This window comes from Cryptotermes secundus, unplaced genomic scaffold (assembly GCF_002891405.2).
Source record: "Cryptotermes secundus unplaced genomic scaffold, Csec_1.0 scaffold1863, whole genome shotgun sequence".
Classification (NCBI taxonomy): Eukaryota; Metazoa; Arthropoda; class Insecta; order Blattodea; family Kalotermitidae; genus Cryptotermes; species Cryptotermes secundus.
This window is the reverse complement of record NW_019725440.1, coordinates 412,487-433,887: the sequence shown is the minus strand read 5'-3', so window position 1 is coordinate 433,887 and position 21,401 is coordinate 412,487. Positions and strand designations below refer to the sequence as shown.

The 21,401-nt window shown below is 39.3% G+C and overlaps 1 protein-coding gene across 1 annotated transcript in view; it reads left to right on the top strand.

The window, feature by feature from the left end:
* LOC111863446 overlaps positions 1–18,386 on the top strand; it is a 75,257-nt gene extending 56,871 nt beyond the window's left edge. Inside the window, exons 11-15 of the mRNA XM_023849789.2 lie at positions 2,843–2,889; positions 5,285–5,316; positions 13,319–13,467; positions 14,817–14,968; positions 17,554–18,386. Of these exons, the coding sequence (XP_023705557.1) occupies positions 2,843–2,889; positions 5,285–5,316; positions 13,319–13,467; positions 14,817–14,968; positions 17,554–17,651 (478 nt within the window). The 3' untranslated portion in view covers positions 17,652–18,386. The remainder of the gene's footprint in view (positions 1–2,842; positions 2,890–5,284; positions 5,317–13,318; positions 13,468–14,816; positions 14,969–17,553) is intronic.
* Positions 18,387–21,401: the final 3,015 nt, after the last annotated feature.

The window sequence follows — 21,401 nt, the reverse complement described above, 5'->3', positions numbered from 1 at the left end:
TCTTTAAGGCAATCATTGTAACTTCTGTAAAGTCCTTGGGCCACTCCCCAGTTCCATATATGGTGTTCATTAGTTTTGTCAGAGTTTTCAAACCACCTTCTCCCAGTAACTTAAGCACATCTCCAGGTACATCATCATCATCTCCTCTAGCCTTTCCCTTCTGCATTTCCTTGATAGCTTTTTCCACCTCACTTTATAAAATATATGGTCCTTTCTCGTCTGTATCTACTTCTTCCGGTTCAATTTCTAAGGTTTCTGGCCAATTAGATCGATCTTATAGTTCTGTAATATAATTTTCCCAAATTTTCAGCACTTGCCTCTGATCTACTATTCTATTCCCCTGGGAGTCTTCGATGCCAATATTTTGAATCCCATGATTCTCTTTCCATCCTAGTTCTTTTGTCTTCATGTACATCAAATCATAACGTCCTGTTCTTTGAAATTCTATAATCTCATTACATATCTTCTCAAGATATTCCTATCTTCTCAAGATATTCCTTTCTGGCCTTGTCCATGGTTCTTTTCAATTCATTCCTCAGTCTCCTGTATTTCCTCCTGCCTTCTTCATTGTTGACATTCTTCCATTTCCTTCGCTCCTCCATTTTACTCATCATCTCCTGTGTAACCCATGGTTTTCTTGCTATCTTCTCAACTTTACCAACCAAATCACTGATAGTATCTAACATGCATTCTTTTATATTGTTCCACTGCACTTCAGCATTTCCGCTTTCACCTTCAATTGCACCGAGTTTCTCTTCTAGGGTCTCCTGCACACTTCGTCTTTGAGCATATAACTTCTCCAAATCCCATCTAGGTCTACGCTTTTGAAATCTTATAGTTTTCTTCAACCTGGTTCGGAACTTGGCAACCAGTAAGTTGTGGTCAGAGTCAATAGCTGCCCCAGGCAGCGTCTTCACATCCTTCACACTGTTTCTGAATCGATGTTTCACAAGGATGTAGTCCAGCTGATGCCTCCTCCAACCCCCAGGTGCCTTCCATGTGTAAATTCTTCTCTTTGGCTTCTTGAACCAAGTGTTGGTGACATAATGATCACTATTGAAGCACAGAACAGTAAGCTCAGTTCCAGTAATGAAAATGTCTACACAAAGTTTTGTAGTTTCTTAGACACTCTTACTGCAGCTATATCCTGCATAGGCCACTAAAGAATATCAACACTTCAGGCTTTCTCTTCACGCAAAAGAGAACTCCTGAGGGTCAAGTCTTCAGATAGGAACTGAAGGTGGGCACAAATGCTACAGTACTTATAAGCTGTGCACAGAATGTGATTTTTCATAGCTGTCTGTATTGCTGTATAATTATTTTTATCAAGAAAACAATTCCTGATATAACGATATATAGTAGCTGAAACTTTAGAGAAGGAACAACATTCAAATAAAGAAATTAAAATTAAGAGAATAGATCAAACTAAGTGATGGCCTTATTTGTTTCAGCCTCTTGGACCATCTTCAGAGGCATGACAGTAAAAGGGATTTGTTTTATGCCTGCCATAGATCTTAAATATCGTTCATATTTATGAATTATATTTATTCTATAAAAAGTATTTCTTTAAAGTTTTTACGGTAGAAGTATAGTTCGTTGAGTCTTCTTTTATACAGCACATCATATCTTCTGTTTTTTGCCTTAATAGCATCCACATCAGCACACACACTGATACTATACACAAACAGCAGGTAAGTCAGGTATGGGAGTTGCTACTTATCTGTATTAATTATATATATATATTTGGTGAAATCATGTGAGGAGTACTGAAAAACTTTTCACTTGTTATACTTGCATACATTTTTAATAAACTGTAATATAACAAGCCTAACATCACGCAGTAAACAGAAGGGAAAATTGATAATTTTACTTCAAAAGCATTTAATAAACGCCTTTCTATATAACAAAAATTATAACTCATAACTGTGAATCACATTTTAAGAACTACGGGTGTAAAACTCGTTTCTCTTTATTGTCATGGGTCTCAGGATGGCCCCAAGGGACTGAAACATGTGAGGCCATACATCTAATTTGATCTCTTTCACTGGGTGGCTTGGTATTCCAATAATTACTAAAAGAAATAAAAGTTTACTTGATTTGTTGGTGCTGGTAAAATTGATGTGCATGGTGACTTAAATGAAATCTGTTTAGTACAAAAATATTTCTAACAACTCAAAAGTATTTAGCCTAATTTTGTTTCTTTGAAAATGTACGCTTATGAGGTCATCAGGTTTTGTATAAATTCCTGTCTGCCTGTAACATAATACCATAATACTAATTTTTATGTAAATTTGTATTGTAGTCTTGTAGATTATGACACCATATAGTTTGGTTGGTACATACCAACATTTTTGAGGAATTTACTGCCTCCATCTTCATGATAGAAGGCTGTATGATCCTCTGAAATGCTGCTACCACATTCCGAACTGTGTGGTGCCATAATACAGAAGACAAAAATATGAATTGTTACCTCCATGAAAGGTCAAGCCATTTATGTAAATGATAATTTTTAATGACCTAATTTAGTGATTCTGATTCTCACAGTAGTGACTTTACAGGCACAACATGTAGCCCAGTCAGTAATTAGAGGCATTTTGGAGGAACCTACTGCCTCTGTCTTCAAGGTACACTGACTGCATGACATCCCATTCCAGAAGGCAGTAGTCTAATACATTATGACCACAAGAGTGAGCTCACTTCTGATGAAGTTTCTTGTCAGATTAATACATGATTTTAATACAAGTTTCTTCTTGTGACAACTTCCACATGCCTTCCTTTAAAATTCCCTTTATATGCTTGTTCACATGCACGTTTATATAGAAGTAACATACAATTGTTGCAGGCCAGAGAAATCCCCAGTTCCTGCATATGTCCTGGAAACTATAACAGGTTTGTATTTATGCAGCTAAGATAGCAACCATGATTTATAGAGAATCAGAGTATCATAACATTGGTTTTGCTGCTTTTCCTCTTTGGAAATTTAATAGAGCTGTTCTTTACTCTATAACCTCATTTAACTCTGTAAAATTGTGGCATGTGTTTGGTAAGTAGACATTTCAGCATCCTGTTGCATTGAAGTATCATTTGCAGATGTCTGTCCATCTGCGATGCAGCAATATTAATATAGATTTATGTGGCACCAGTCTACATTTAACCCACTAAAATTTTCCTCAGAATGTTTAAAATGTCGTTAAAATGCACAGGTTGGATAAAGAGTACTGACAACACCTCTAGAGTTCTGAAATGACTTTATTACCTGAGGTAAACACACTTACATTCCTTCAATATAACCTCCCCCCATGTGTTCCACCTTCTGCCACATTTGTGAAAGGCGTCGTACACCATCAGTGCATCCACTTCTGTTGATGTCCAACGGTGACTGCCCTACATCATGAATAATCTCTCTTGTGTTGTAACGTGTCCCTCGCAGTGATTCTTTCATTTTGGCAAAGAGATCATAATTGCATGAACTCATATCAGGTGAGTATGGCGGATGTTGCAGTATCTCCCATCGCCAGTGGCGAAGGAGATCCTTGACAGCGTCAGCAGTATGAGCCCTTGCATTGTCATGAAGGATGATGGGGTTTGTTGCCAACAAGTGTCATCGCTTTCTCCTGAGTGCTGGACGAAGATGATTTCACAGGAAATTGCAGCAGTAGGCAGCGTTTACTATCTGTTGTTGAGGTACAGTGTGGTACAGTATCACTCCATCAGTGTCATATGCCACAATGAACATCGCCTTCACATTACTCTGTGTACGATGCACTTTTTTGAATGAGGAGAGCCAGGATGCTTCCATTCATTTGAATGTCACTTCAAGTGCGGTTTATATGAGCAGGCCCAAGTTTCGTCTAGAGTGACAATCCTTCCAAGGAAGTCATCACCTTCCCTCTGGTACCGGTCCAACAAGTCCTGTGCAATTGCATAACGTTGCCATTGTTGCACCTCGGAAATTGTATGGGGTACCCAACGTGCTGCAGTTTTGCGGTATCCAAGAATATTGTGCAGAATGTGGAGCACGGTTTTGTGAGATACGCCTATCTCAGCAGCTAACTCCCGCACAGCCCATCGACAATCAATATCCAGCAAAGAAGCAAGAAGCTGAATTGTGTGGTTGTCAACATGGGGTCGTCCTGAATGGCATCCCACCCTTCACGGAACAATTTCACCCATCGTGCTGCTGTGTGATATGGCAAAGCAGCATCACCATGTGCTTCTCGCAGTCGCTGATAACAGTTTTGTGCACTACAACCTTGTGCAACTTCAATTTTTATCTAGGAGCATTGTTCTTGTTTCGTAAACATGTTAGGGTGCTTGAACTGGGCTCCTGCACTTCAAGTCANTCTGTCGTCTGACAGATTACTAATGAATGATATATATAGTCTGTGTTAGGCACTACACATTTCGGCCTCACAGGGGTATCCTCAGGCAACACACTATTTAAGGAATACACTGCACTGTGCACTTTTGTCAGTAGTATTCTTAATGTGCCTGATTATTTTTATGTTCTGGGATTTCTGTTCTTCCTATTCCTGCAATTCAGCAGTTTTGTGCTCCATTGAACGTGCTGCTCCCCTTGGTTGTGTGTATCTTTTGTAGATTTGTGTTCTTTATACAAGGATGAACAGTCTTAAGTAGAAAGCAATATGATGTATCAACCCACCGCTAGGCAACGGCTCGATAAACACGGCCCCGTGAAGACAGATTCTTGGTAAACACTCCATTGTTAAGTAACGCGTACAACCCTACACAACAAATAACGGCCATGCCCAGTGCTAGGCAACAACTGTAAACACGTCTGCAATAATAGGTGTTTTCTATGGTGTCCGTGTCAAAAGTTTATAGGGGACACTGAAGTTTGTTCGTGGCTAGTCATAGCTTAGAAGATGTGAGTTAAGGACACAAAGCCATCATGGAAAGGAGTTATGAGGATTCAGCTGTGAAGTGTTTACAAACATTGAAGACTTATGTGCTGTATTTACAGTAATCTTGAGAGTGTAAGAACTAATTGTAGTTATGACATGTGAGTATCTAATGAATTGATTCTTCTGATCTAGAACCCATTACTTTTGTGACATACACTTCCTGCACATGACAGTATGCTAGAATGTCCCATTTTTCTGAAATTTGGATCAGTTGAAAATGTCAATAATTTTGGACTGAAATTTAAATTGATTCATTTTTAAGGCTTAACTTTCTTTGTTCCAATTTCTAAATGCATGGGCGTTGGATACTTCTTTACAATAGCCAGTAATTAATGAACCTATTTTTTTTTTTTTTACAGAAGGAGCAGAAATTGAAGCTGAAGTTGAACAGGTATGTCCATCGATGTGCTCATGAGTGGAAGCCTCCTTACTGCAAGAAGTGCACGCTAGTTACACCTGTTGCATACTTTAGGAATGTGGATTATCATTGAAATTATAACTGGCAAGGGAAATCCGAATTGAGTATGGGAACCTAATGTGAGAAGGTGTCATATTTCTGAATCTAATTACAGGAAAGGGTTTACCTGTCTTAAGACAAATAAAATATAGAAAACTGATGTTCAGCATATCTGAGCTGTAAAGAATAGATGCATGATGATGGTGCATATTTCTCACATCTCCGATACTTTGTAAGGTAACACCTCAACAGTTTCAGTCCACAGGTATTCAGATCATTAAATTTGTGACACCTTAGGGCACTGGTTCTCAAATTGTGGTCTGTATAACCCTAGGGATCTGTGACACCTGGCCAGGGGATCCATGGAATTATTTTTTTGCTTCCAGTTATAGGTTAGGAAGGAAAATTATTGCATTGAATATTTTTAATGTTTTACAAAATCTGGTTAACTGGAATAATTTTTTTTCCTGTGGCGCTACAGCCCCAATTTGGGCCTAGGCCTACCTCCATGAAACTCTCCGTTTCACTTTGGTTTACTAGATCTTACACATACGGTAGGACTCCTTGGGCGAGTGATCAGCCGTCACAAGGCCTCTACCTGTAGACAAACACAGAAAAACGCACACAAACATCCATGCCCTCAGTAGGATTCGAACCCATGATCCCGGCTTCCGAGCGAGCGAAGACAGTGCATGCCTTAGACCGCTCGGCTACCGTGACCGGCTAACTGGAATAATAGTATAATAAATATTTTGAATCCACAATTGCATACAAGTATTTATGCTAATTGGATAATGGTGGCTCAGCAATTTCTGTCACTAAATGATGGAGGTAAAGAAAATACAGGGAGGATCTTAGGTTTGTCAGTCGGTTCACAGCAACAATTTTGCCAACAAATCAGTTAGCCTATTGGCTGATCACATTTGGAATTAAGGGAAGTTATTAACTTTTTAGACTGCTGGATGGCATTGTGTTTCACAGCTAGCAGTGTGGTTCATACATAGGAATTTGTTTGTGATTTGTCAGCAGTGGGTGGCAGTTATCAGATCCATTAGCGTTTTGTTCCCAATTACAATTAGTGAACAGTGTGTTGCTTCATGGTGCAGTATACTTTAGAGTAATGTGTATTTCTATACAACTCCTACTGAAACACATATGTGCTAAAAAGTGTCACTGAAAATTTCAACACAAATTTTATGATGGAAGAGTTCCAAACAGACAAACAATTCACATTTCGGTAAATAAACTTAGATCAATGGGACTATTAATAGATAAGGAACAAAAATATAAGTGCCGAGTGCTTACTGAGGTAAAGTTAGATGACATAGGACCCAGACTTGAACACAACCATAGAAAATTAATGGAATGTCTAGCTCAAGAGAGTGGAGTGTCAAAGCCTAGTGCAAGAAGAGCAACAAAATTGCTGAAGCTTAGACCCTAAAAGAACAGTAGTCCATGCACGCCTACCAGCCGTGCGATGCATCTAGCAGGGTTCATTTTTGAAGTTTATTTCTACAGTCTGTCATCAAAGGTGAGATCGATCCACAATTGACATTCTTTCCTGATGAAGCCTGGTTTCACTTGCAGGGATACATAAGTACGCAAAGTAATGCAAAATAGTTGCTACTGGAGTTCACATAATCCGCATCTAACCCACAAAACCCTGTTCCATCCAGTGAATCTTGATGTCTGGTGTGCTATAAAGGCAAGGATTGTTGGACCTGTGGTTTCTAACGAAACAGTTAATTACCAGAGATATGTGCAGGCCATTCTTGGGCAATTCCTTCCAGAGTTAACAGAAGAAGAAAGACTCTATGGCTGGTTTCAGCAATACTCAGCTACTGCCCACACTGCACATGTCTTTGCGTGCCCTGTCTGATGACTTCGGGGACAGAATTATCAGCAGTCATATTTGGCCAGCACGTTCACCTGATACCAATCCTTGTGGTTCTTTCTTCTGGGGTTGTTTGAAGGACAGTTTACAGCAGTAACCCCCAAAGAGAAGAACTAAAAGAAAATATTCCTAGGGAAATTACAAATGTTTCTGTAGAAGAGTTTCAAAGGGTAAATCAGAACTGCTTCTGCTGGTGCAAGGAATGTCTACACGTAGAGGGACAGCATTTTCAACACAGCCTGAGTTCTGTGAATTGGAACTACTTCATTCCAAATGTTACTGGCCAACAGTCATATGGACTGATCGGCAAAATTCGTATGAGCCTCGCAGCCAGTGGTGCACTGGTCACTGTGAACCTGTCAATAAATGTGAGAACCTCCCTGAACATTGTAAAAGGTATTAAACGTTTTTAAACATGGTACAAGCATTAGAACATTTTAAATAAATTATTTTATTTGAGTCTGTTTTAAGTTTATGTGCAGCTAACTTACATTTGGAGGAATAAGGGGTCTTAAGAGTGTGCAGTGTGCTGCCAGGGGTTCTCTGGAGTACTTCACTATGCATTGTGATGCTAGGCCTACAGAGACTTGAAGTTTGAGAACCAGTGCCTTGGGTTTTTAAGTAAAGTTTAGTGAATAACACCTGCAGTTCTGTTTATGTAGAGTTTGTAATTTGAATGCACAAAAATGTAAGGTTTCCTGAAGCATCTTGCAGAATATATAGACTGCTTACAGGAGACACCATGGTTATTAATGTTGAGACCATTATGGCAGAATAACTTCACAGATAAAGATAAAATAATGTATGCAGTGTAAACAGTCAGCATCAGATGATTATGTTTACTTGACAGGATCACTGCCAATAATTTATGTAAAGTAAAAGAAAGGTAAAGTTATCCCTGTAACAGGCCGTGAAGGCCCATAGGGTTGTGAGACGTTGAGGGTCCCACATTATTTAGACACTCTGCTCAAAGATGGCGGTAAGGTTGTCAGCCTTACGCGCTGGCCATGCTTTACTTCCCAGGAAAATTATTTAATTAATTCCTGGTACTCATTTCTGTTAGAGGCTGAGTTGACCCCAGGGCTATAGTATGGCTGGAAGGATTAGGTCAATTGAAAAAAAAAATCCAATGATGTCATTGGGACTTGAACCTGCGACCTTCCGGCTTGTAGCATAGTGAAGAAAGCAGTCTTCTGGGATTTGGCACCATGTATATGTGGTGTTAACCGACGTTTCGGAGGAACGTATCGCCTCCATCTTCAGGGTAGAAGAAAAAATATATAAGAATCTGCAAGCAAAGGGACCGTGAGAACCGGTAAAAGCAGACTGTGGGAAAATACGCAGCTATGTGAGAGCAGTGAGGGAGAAGGGGGAAGGGCAAGTATACAAGTGAAAGCAGTAGTGTGGGAGGGGTTGGGGAAGGGAGCTAGGACAAGGGTGGTTTTTGTGTAGGGGAGAGAAAAGGCGAGGTTGAAGGCTGGGCACCACCCGTGAGCTGAGGGGTGGGGGTTGTTATGTTGGTTGGTCATGGCCTGTGTGGCCTTCTGGATCTGGCGTCATATCCCGGTGGGGGTTTTTTAAGAGAACAGATGAGAGGTTTCCAAGACTTGCTCAGACAAAACCCCCCCTCTCTGTTCATATTTCCTGGATGCAGTTCAATCTCAATTGCCTCCCTAATAATGCGATCCATATAGCGGGTCTTGGTGGCGAGGATGGAGGTATTCTGAAGCTGAATTCGGTGTCCCAGATCGATGCTGTGTTCAGCTACGGCCGACTTGTCCGGTTGTTCGAGACGGATGTGCCGCTGATGCTCCTTCAACCTCCTGTCCACGGAGCGGCCTGTCTGCCCAATATAGACCTTCCCGCACTCGCATGGGATACTGTATACACCCGGTGTCCTTAGGCCCAGGCTGTCTTTAACCGGCCGGAGGAAATTGGATAATTTGTATGGAGGCAGACGCACTGCTTTGATGTTGTGTCGGGACAGCANTAGCGGGTCTTGGTGGCGAGGATGGAGGTATTCTGAAGCTGAATTCGGTGTCCCAGATCGATGCTGTGTTCAGCTATGGCCGACTTGTCCGGTTGTTCGAGACGGATGTGCCGCTGATGCTCCTTCAACTTCCTGTCCACGGAGTGGCCTGTCTGCCCAATATAGACCTTCCCGCACTCGCATGGGATACTGTATAGACCCGGTGTCCTTAGGCCCAGGCTGTCTTTAACTGGCCGGAGGAAATTGGATAATTTGTATGGAGGCAGACGCACTGCTTTGATGTTGTGTCGGGACAGCACTCTGCTGATACGTCTGAATATTGTCCCGACATAGGGAAGGAAGGCGACAGAGCCCGGTTTGTCTTCAGGCCGGCTGATGTTGGGCCAACGGTTGAGAACTCTGTAGATCTGCCGGTTGTTGTATCCATTCCTCTTGAATACATCCTTCAGGAGCACCAACTCCGCATTTAGGCTGTCTTGATCACACAGTGCTCTAGCCCTGTGCACCAATGTTGAAAGTGCAGCTTGCTTGTTGGAAGGGTGGTGGTGGGACGCAGCGTTAAGGTACAGGTTAGTATGGTGGATTTGCGGTACACTCTATGGCCCAGGGAACCGTCGGGCAGTCTCTGTTCATATTTCCTGGATGCAGTTCATAGCATAGTGCCTCAACCAACTACGTTACTGCGTGCCCCCAATAATTTATGTTTGTGTGCTAATTTTCAAAACACTCCCCATAACACCTGGCATTGCATTGTCATAAGTTTCTTTGTAGCTTTTCATGTGTGGTGCTTGCTGCTGTCTGCACACGGTTTGCAGATATACCAAGATTGCCCTTTCACTTTTGTTCATGTTGCCAGAATTCTGTACAGAAAATAGTCTTTTCCAGTAAGTCTGCTTAAAGAAGTACTCCAAGCCTATTCCTGTTTTTCTGTCCTCTTTATTGTTTAGTGTATGGGCAGTCACCATAGCCAAATGAAGAAGAGAAAGGAAAACTTCCACTGCTTTACCGATTGTCTCTGGATTGAGTAATATGCCAAGATTTGGTCACACTTGTTAACACCATTTTTGTATTTATTGTAGTCCATAATTGCTGAAAGTTAATTTTCTTTGATGCTGTCTGCTAGATGTCATTGCTTCAAGGAGTCTTGTTATTGTAGGCATTATTTAAAATGCAAACATTCCATTTTATAGTCTAGAAGTGGGGTCTTTGGCAAATAGTTTCTTCCTGTACCTTCAGTTATGCTGAAAATGCCTGTTTAGGTCACTGTTTTCTGTTGGGTAATACTGTGCCCATAGACATTATCTTACATCCCCACAGATAATTGGAAAATTTTGGGCTAGAAAACTCATGGCCCATATACACAGTATGTCTATTCTTGACTTTCTGACAGCCTCTCAGCAGTACTGACTGCCCTCTTGTGATCTGTATCAGTAAGGTTGTGTGCCAGGATATATCTTCTTGTGTGCGTTGCCACTTTCTGCTTCAAACAGCTAGAAAATCTTGATACCATACTTGTGTGACTTCCGTGTCATATATACCTGGAAGAATATGCAATGTGCCCTTGAAATGCAAAAGTTATTCCATTGATAGTGAGTTCTTTATCGGGTGTATACAATTGTCATCAGACTTTTCACTTCTTTGGATTTTACAACAGTAATGTTTTTACAGAGCAAGGTCATCAGCCTTGCATGCAACCCCCAAACTGGAGGACAAGTATCTACAATATATTTATGTCCCCCAGTGACAGAATGGCCCAGTTATACCCCCAGGCACTGGGTTCCCTTTTTGTTGCCTTCTATGACTTCAGGGCTGTTGTAGAGGTATTCTGACCTGCCTCCACCCAGGAAACCAGGCATTATTTTATTTTTAGAATTTTTAAGTCGGGCTTTCTAACATTGGGCTAGTTTTGAATAAAGGATCATAGCCTGGGTATCCCCTGGCCACTTGTGTATCATTATTTCTGATGTGCAACACAGCCAGGATTGCAAGACATGCCAGCAGGTGCTGAGTAATTGTATGAATCTTCTGCTGCAATAATCACGAGCGAATGAATGGTTTTCACACAGATATAGGTGACAATTGCATCCACGCCCCCCACCCCCCACCTTTTTCCTTTTTGTTTTGCATACAAGCAAGCCAGAGAGTGCACATGCCTATATTGCTTCAATTTTGTCACTCCATCCTATTTCAGAATCAGAGTTTGGTTGTTTAGGTTGTGCTCTCAGTCTTCTTTTATAGCCCCAGCTTGGTTCTGATTAAGAAATTTCCCATCACTACTACTGCCATTACACTGAAAGTGTTCTGAGAAGTTCTTGGTGTCAAGAATTTCAGTAAATTCTTCTGAATCATCTCCACTGTTTGCAGCCTGTTGTGTATCATGATTAGTGGTATCTGGCTGTCAAGACAACAGTAAAAGTAAACCAATTGAACTGCTCACATTGGTTTCATTTAATACTTGCTACATGTTTTGGTCAACATTTTGGACCAACTTCAGGCAGTCTTGTCAAATATGTTTCTTGTTATTGATCTGTGCTAATATGGATACATTTTACCGCTGCTCACCACAATCATATAATATATGGAACCATTAGAAAGCTGCAAAAATTTCTCTACCTTTAAAATTTTCAAAATATAAAATTATATAAAATTCTCTTGTCATTGAATGTAAAATTCTATGTTGTTTGTATATTCATGTCCTGCACTGTAGGTTGTCCTATGCCCAGGGTTCACTGTTATACTGTATGTTATATAAACTATTCATGACAATGCTACTAGATTTTAGCTTGTTCTCACATGTCTTCTTGGGTATGCTGACTTGATTTGTTTTTTCCTTAGGGTGTATTGTGTATACTTTTTATATGGGCGTTTATGTTGTGCCTGTTCCTGGTTATAATGTGGACACAGCCATCACTCTCATGGTTGATATGCTGAAAGTGAAACAGGGAGGTGGGGGTGATGATACTGGTACTGTTTGCTTTGACTCGTCACCTGCTACTCCCTTCAGCATTGTTCAACATCCTCGCAGGCAGTTCTTCTTGGGGAACTTATGTAAACAGTCCCTTCTTAGATGGTTGACACCCCCACACTGCCAGTGTATGGGTTGCAGAGTCCTGCGGTGCTTGGTTTCCAGCTGCCGCAGTCCAAGGGGAATTCCATCTCTTACCACCTGTAGCCTCAGGCCCTGGCTGAGGTTCTCATTAAGTTTCTTCTTGCCACTCATGAGAAGACTGATCCCATATCCCATCAGTGGCTGCATAGATGGAGCTGTGTAGGGGTCAGGGAGGGGACCACTTTGAAGGTGATAACATTTCCATTGTGTGATTAGTTGAATAACAGATTTTAGAGCATCAGTCCTGCTATTTTATAGCCACTCCATGTATAACTTAACAGACTTTCCAGCCAGTCCATGATCAGCTGTCATGTTGGTTCCATTTCTATTCCACAGCCCTACTTATGACACTGATTGTCACATGATAATTACACAACAAGTTTAGGCTGGAAATATCTACAAGTCTTTAGGCATTCACAGTTGTCTGCAATAAGCCACTTGACTCCTAACCTGTTCCACCACACTCCATCACAAACTTAATTCTGTGTTGCACTGAGGTAAACAGTAACCAGAGCAACATCATACAACAAGAACAGTGACTTGCCTGGCATGATTTTTTATATCACCTTGTTGCAAACCACCTAGGAAAATCTTTTCCTAACAGTACCTTGACTGTTGTGGCTGGCTTGGGTTTGCTTTTCCATTGCCTAGCAAATGGATGACTGCAAGATTCCTGTGGTTCCAACATGGCAAAATTTACACATTTTAGATGTATATTTATGAAACAGTTTCACAAGTCAATTCAGATACTATACAGCCAGTGAGATGGTGTTTCTTAAAGAAACTGGTTACCATTGCAATGACTCAGTAGTCATGAAAGCTCGTCTGGAAGAAACTGAATTGCTGTATGTAGCCATACTGGCCTCCATTCACTTCTGACACAGAAATATCAGATATTTTAAAAATTGTATTGCAAAGGTAAAGTATTTTGTGTCTGCCTTAGGTACCACATGATGTCATTGCAACAGAGCTTCGACTAGAAGAGGGGCCACTAGAGCAGCCTGTGCCTGAAGACACCTCTACAGTCCAGTCACATGAAAAACCTGATATTCAATATGTTACTCATGTACAGGAGATGAGTAACCTTAAGAGGTTAATATTTTCTATCAGAACCGACATTTCATTGTTAAATGCAAGATTATTAGAGAATATATAACACTATATGATGGAAACGGAGCTTACTGAAATTATGCTCATTTTCAAGTCTGATTGAAGATGTAAACTGCAAACTGCATTTTATTATTTTCTCTATATTTGTCTTTTGGAAATCAATCTAGACGTTGTACTTATTATCCCACATTTGTAGTGGTGCTGGGGCAGGTTTTCTCTGAGTACTTCGGTTTCCCCTGCCAATCTTCTTTCCACCAATTGCACCACAATCATCTTCACCTATAATCTGGGGCTGGTACAATAGACCAGAAGTGGCCGCAGTACAAGGGACTTAGTCCCACCCCACTAGCAATTAAAAAAAATCCCACATTTGTACAAAATTATTACTGGTGGAAGGATGCTTAATTGTGTGTGTTAAGAGTGCACATTGGTTGGCATAATTGAGGTTGTTGGACTAGTTGAACATATAAACATATTTCTTCTCTTCTTCCTTCAGCATTTCTGGTTTCATGTGGGTTATCTAGCAACCATGAAGCTCCGCCTAGCTTGACTTCCTATGTAGTCTTCTTCCATTTTGTTTAATATGTTCTTCCTTTCTTCTGCTTGACATCTCGACCTCACTCTTGGACATTTTCCTTTTAGTTTCATGTTCCATACCTTTGGAATTTGATCTTCATTCATTCTTAAAATGTGCTGTGTTGTTTATTAATTTATCTTCAAATTGTCCATAATTTTTTTTTTCTGTTTCCTATTCTTTCTCTTCTCATTTTCCTTCTGTACTTAAAGATGTCATCGTATAGTTCCATATTTCCATTCCGTATGGTAATATGTGTATGAAGAAACATTTTTCCATTTCAAAAGTATATCCATAACTACGTAATTGGTAAAATTTTTCATTTATTATGAATTCTGTTAAAACATACATCAAACTCTATAATACAGATCAACTGACTGACATAAGAAAATGTTTGAATTGATGGTGGTAAATGGTGTACCATTGTACTGAAATGTGTATTTATCATCAGAGATGGTAAATGCATCTTGTGTGAAATCATCTTTTTGGACATCATGATACCTAATATAAATTCAAGGCCTTCCTAGAAATTCAGGGACAGTGATGTCAGCTGTCAGATACTTTACCCTGATCGTGGAGACTGGATTGCCTCTTAAACATTTGCAGACCAGCCCACCTACTCAAGAAATGATAGCAGAAGTATCTTCTTTAGTTGAGCATACTGTGAAATGTACATAAGAATAACACATAACCATCTGCTGACACAGCTGAAGTTGATAATGAAATGCTAATGTGTTGTGTGTGGTTTTTGTGTTAGGTCTGAACAGCAGCTTGAACTGGATGTAAAAACGATGATTCAGAAACTACAGCCTCTGTGGGATGAAGGGGTTCAGGTCACGTTTAGCCTTATCTGTCCACCAGGCTCTACTGATCGGATCACAGCAATGATAACTTTCGAACTTTTACTTTGTAAGTACCTCACTGAACTCAAAATGCTATTCATAACAGAAAAGAAAATCATTACTGCTGCTGCTACTGCTACTACTATTACTACTACTACCACCACCACCACCACATTATTATTATTATTATTATTATTATTATTGTTATTATTCAAAGAATTTTAGTAATTATACCTTCATACCAGTTTTCCCTGGATTTGGTACGAACTGTAATGCTGAGGCTCTGCATTTCTAAAGGGCCTTCCATAGCNGGGTGGTGAAAAAGACACTGGCATAGTGAGCAGTGAACGAGACACAGAAGATGGGAACTGAAGACACAGGCTGAAACTGATGATAGGAATGGTGATCACAGTGAAACTGAATAAAGGCTAGTGACTTCAGGAAGGAAAGTAGCTCAAGAAATGTCTGTATAACGTGTTCTCTAACATTTATTTCTTCATATGTTTGTAGTCAGAGTATCAAATTAATTAATACAGTCGATTCTGCAAAGAACTAATTGCTACTTTTCTGTGATGTGACGTGGATTGCTTAGAAAACAATGCATCCAGTGTGTACATTTGTTGCCACAGGAATGTGTTTACTGAGTCATTGCCTAGCAGCAATAGGGGGTTGCACAGACAGCAAAATGATCTCATAAGCCACTGTTTATTTTTTCATTATAACAAAAATAGGCTAAAAGCAACACTTTCTGTGCAGGCATATTTCCTAGTGTCCTGCATTCAGAATCATCATCCATTTCAGTAAATGCAGTAGCACACTGAAATGGTGGCTAGTGCTATATATATCATTATAGTGATAAAAGTGATCAAGAGAAAAATTCTTGTTCCTGTCTCAGTTCTTGAAATGTTTCCATATTCTTGTCCCAATCTTCCATCAAACTAAAAATGTCAGCCATCCTTGCACACGCCTAAAAATACCCCTCCCCACACCGAAATCATTGCACTTCTGTAGAAGCAGGTTTTTAATTTATTGCCGTTTTTGTCACATGTCACATAGAGAATGTTAGGATAGATTGCACTGCTACTTTGGGCAAACCATTTTTTTTTTTTTTGCTAATGTAACTTCAATATGAGTTATAACAGGTGTGTAGATTTTTCCGTAACTCTTTAATACTGAGGTAATCACAGCATTCACAACAGCTATATATCATAAATAAATAACAAATCAAAAATATATCCTGGCACCATCTCATTACTCTAAACGCAAAGAAACCTTACATCCATTTTTGAGAGTTCTAAAACTTAAAACTTTCACTAAAAGTCTAACCTGTAGCCCCATTTATTTAGACAGGAAAGGTCATAAACTGGTAATACATTTTATGTCTTGCAAATTTTTACTGGTTACTTTAGATTAATTAGTATACTGTCACTATTTTTCAGAAAAGAGGGAAGTTAGGTGTGTTTACTTGGCTATCTTATTCTATATGCTAGCAGCTGTAACAATATGAATGAAACATGTAAGTTTACCGGTTCTCACGGTCTCTTTGCTTGCAGATTCTTATATATTTTTTTTTCTTCTACCCTGAAGATGGAGGCGATACGTTCCTCCGAAACGTCGGTTAACACCACATATACACAGTGCCAAATCCCAGAAGACTGCTTTCTTCATGAATGAAACAGTTCTCATTTTTTGTAAGCTGACATTAGAGGAGTTAGGTCATTGCATACTTTTTTTATGGAAGTGAATGTCTGTAGGAATGTTGCAGTGCTCCAGAACAAGAATGAGTATTACATATTAAATTAAAAGTATTTAAAAGGTAAATGGTTTATGGTAGCTTTAGAAAGTTCCAGGACAGGAATTGTATCTTAAATATGGTGTCACTAAGAAGCACTTAAATGCCTTTGAAACAAGGACATTTCCTATGTCACATTCCTCTTTTGATCTCACCAGAAATTCATTGATCCCTTTGATGATGGTCACTTCACATGAAGATGTGTCAGTTTTGGGACTGTACAGGAAACACCAGGTTTTGTCACCTGTCACGATTTTTCAGAGAGAGTCTGAATTTTTATCTGCCATGTTCATGAATTCATCACTGAACCTCGTGGTTGTCATAGTATTCCTGTATCAGCATCCTTGGTGTAATGTATTGGCAGGCAGTGCACCTTCAGATTCTTACTGAGTACACTGTAGCACCTACCAAAATTACAACTTTCTATGGAGTTTTCTGTATCTGACAATCAACAGAGCACACTCATCTCACCCAATTCCAGTCATGTGATATACACCATCCACTGTTCTTAAATCTCTGATGCATCTCAAATGCCTTGCATGTCCACCATTCAAAGCACCTCCATTATTTCAGTGTTCATGTAAGGACATATATAAGAGCAGGCTCCAGTCCTATCTGCTGCAGTGTCACTTAATTGCGTCTGTTCTGGGACTTTTCAAAACTAACATTTAATGTCCCAATATTTTCACCCATTTTAATGCTTATTAATATTGTAGAAAGCAATATTATCTAACTGTTCTATCCTGTTGCAATGCATTTATCGTGCAATTATTGACAGACATTTAGATATTTTCTATGTTTATCATGTTTTAAGCACATTTTATTAATTCCAATTAATTACATATATATTTTTTTTCTAGATATGCATCATCAAAATGTGGTGCTTCTCAGACAGAATCTGCAGATCTGCCCTCCAGTAATTCCACGTGAACCAGTTATAATCCATTCTGTACATTGAAGTGTACATTTTCCATTACTCAGACCTTCCCATGCAAGTGTAGTTGTTACCTAGGGTATATAATCATAGCTTGGTAACTACTATATGTTTGTAATTTCACTCAGTGGAATAGTTATCAGACAAAAATATGTAATAATTTATAAAACTAATTCATGTTAAAATTAATATCACTTTTTAGCTTAAGTAGTATTCGGCTGAATGAATACTGTAACAAATATTCTATTTACTATAAATTAATACTATTTTACAGTAATACTAGAATGTAAAATTAAATATAATTATTTTGTACTGACATGTCTGGGGGTGAGACTTAAGAGCTGATATCTAGCCATGTATTAAATCACCCTGTACACTCCCCAGATGGAACACAAATTAGTTTTTTATACTGTTCAGTTCCTGTATTTAAACATGCCTCTGTCTATGGGGACAGATTAGAAGGTACATGCACACAGTCCTGTTCTGAAGGGTAAGGCATAGTAACATGGCGGTCACTTCACAAGTGCACAGCTATCAAGAGAGGATTATAAGTAGAGGCTACTGCTGTAGATAATGAGTGGTGGTAATCTGAACATGACACTTCTTGGTAACATGGTATTGCAGGGAAGCTTACATAGTTACCTGGTTTATGTGTGCAGAATATGTTAATGGCTTAACCCTTCAATGCACACAGCATGCCAGCCTTCCTTTATATATCACTGACCAACATATGTAGCTTCCCTGATACCACAGGAAAATTCAGCTCTATTTTAATATCCAGAGAAGCAGGCAAGGCATAAATGTCCTATGGCATTGAGGGTTTCAAGCCTGGCAGTTTGTAAAAGTATGCAGAATAACACACAGTCCAACACAGGAACAAATACAGAGGTTTTAACACAAGATCTTCTCTGTACAGTACCAGGCTTATATCAGATGATTTTCATCTGTTGAGGCCCTCAAAGAGATACTTAATTGGATGTCAGTTTGCCGCTGATCAGATTATGCAGCTCAACAGTTGTTATATGCACAGAACATGGAATTCTTTGAAAATGGCACTGAACAGTTACTTCCTCAGAGGAATAAATCTTTGAACCATATTAAGTACTGCAGGATAGACACTGCATGATATTTACTAAAACAGATTTTGTTTTCACCTATAGGCCTTGTTTTTTACATTCTGATAGTCCCCAATTTTACAATATCCCAAATAACTTTTTATGTTCTCAAAAAGAATGACTTTTGTGCCAGTATTTGGCTAGTTTTAATTAAACTGTGAATTAACATCAATTTTCTGGATTTAAATACACTCCTGCAGCACTGGCAGTAATCAGACTATGCTGTAAACAATGAAATGCTAGACCTCAACCATTGCATGTGTCAGCACAGCTGTATTATGCATAAACACTGAAAGTAAGTCACAATATGTGTTCCACCAGAAACTAAACCACTGTCTCGGAAATGGTTTTTAATATTATAATGCAGATGCAACAAAATATGAGAATTGTGACTCACTTTACCTATAGTTTAATATGCGTATGAAGCTTCATCTCTCACCCTAAAGAGCCCCAGATTAATTGCTGAAGAGAAATTTGATATAGTGTAATGTTGGTTCTTTTAAATTGGAATTTTTGTTATTCTGAATTCGGTAATAAAGAATAGAATACCTTTTTATTGAAAGCTGGTAGTGAATGAATAATATTTTGTCAATTTTATATTTCTGGTAATTTGTGTTTAATTTTAAGAACATTTTGCTGAGTAGCAATAATGTAGGACTTTTGAACCTAGAAAAATAGATTTGTGTAAATATCATTCACTGATTTATTTTGTATTTACTGCAGCATTCAGTGAGATGTGATGATTTTGAATGATAGACTGGGAAGAATGGCAACAAGACTGGTCGTGTCCTATTTCAAGGTGCTGCTCTTCTTGAACATCGGAAAAAAGTGAAGGCCCTGAAGAGGTCTGTCTTCTAGAATATAACACCATGCATTCCATTAAAGTTAACCGACATTTCAGAGGTGACAGGTTCATCTGAAACATTGGTTGACTTTGAATGGGCTACACAGCATTATGCCAGTAGAAAGATCTCTTCATAACCACAGATCTGGAACCTCAAATCCTACACAGTGGAAACCCTGTTAGGCACAAACCTATTCACTGGCCCAGTACCTCCCAAGCACTATTCTTATAGAAATACATAAGCTATCACTGCCAACTTAACATTTTTGTAATGTTTGAGTCGGGGCGGTGGGGAGACCACTCTTGGAGTATATAAAAGATAAAATAAGTTTGGGGAAGATGGGTTCTGTGAAATACTACCTGTGTTGGACTTTTAATTAAAACTGCAGTCAAGAAGCATGTGGTCCTTCTATATTGGCAGTCATCAAATACATTAGACAGTACTAGCAACTGATATTAAATTCAATTTTACTGGTTCACAGGTAGATCATGTATTCTTTACTTAAATTTTCAGAGGGGTTAACCTTTATATTTTTGGTTTTAAACTTTTGGTGGCAGCCATATTTCATGAGCAAGAAGTTTTCAAGATATAAGCAAAATGGAAATGCAGATGTGCCTTTCAGCAGTTCCTGTGGCTCTTTGGCCTGTTGTGTGTCCAGGCTATGTAAACACTAGGAACATGTGTTCAAATTCCACTCAGGACATGAACTTTTCCTGCGTGTTTTGCATTTTTGTGATGGTACAAGTCCTTACATTGGACTGATCCCCTTCACCTGACTTGTCTAATAATATTTAAGAAACAGCTGTGACAGGCAGCCAAGGCTACACATGCCGCCAAAAAGATGGTTGTGGATTCTACCTTTAATACATATTATAGTTGCAGCCAGGTTAGCTGAGTTAGTATAGTGACTAAAAGACTGGATGACCAAGGATCAATTCCTGATGGGGAGATATGTCCAGACCAGCTTCCTATCCAATGGATACCAGGGGCCCTTTCCATGGTAGTAAAATGGCCAGGGCATGAAGGTTACCGGGGCATGCGGTAGCGCAGTTGGTTGAGGCACTATGCTATAAGTCACAAGATCATGGATTCAAGTCCTGAAGAGGTAACTGGATTTTTCAGTTGACCTAACTCTTCCAGCTGCACTATGGCCCTGGGGTCAACTTAGCTTCTTAACAGAAATGAGTACCAGGAATCTTCCTGGGGGCTAAAGAGCGGCTGGCAAGGGTGACAACCTCACCACCATTTCTGAGCTGACTGGAAAATGTGGGAGCCTCAATGTCTCACAGCCTGTTACAGGGATAGCTTTACTTTTTTATGAAGGTTACCACTCACATCCATCTAATGTAGAGATTAACGCTGTGTGCAGCTCTACCTCCACTTCCACATATATCATGGCATGGTGCTTAAATTAAGGATAGAGACAGCTTTCTTACAACTATTATGTTATATAGCTAGAACACAAATTACAAGTTTGTTCATTTTCACACACTTCCTAAGGGTTACTTTCTATCTCCAGGGTAAAACTTGCTCTGCAAACTTAGATTTGAATAACCCCATAATAATTATGCAAGCAGTAATGTTTATAACAGTTTGGAGATACTGTGTGGCCTAAAAGATGTCCACATTTAGAAGCATCATTAGAACACAAGTCCAACATGCTCAGGTAATGTCAACATTAATCAGTCATAAAGCAGTCATTTAAATACACATGAACAAACATGCATGTTTGTCACACTGTAGCTGTATTCTTCCAAGAGCTTAAGAAGTCGGTTCTTATACCATGGATAAGATTTCAGTAGTAAAATATGTGG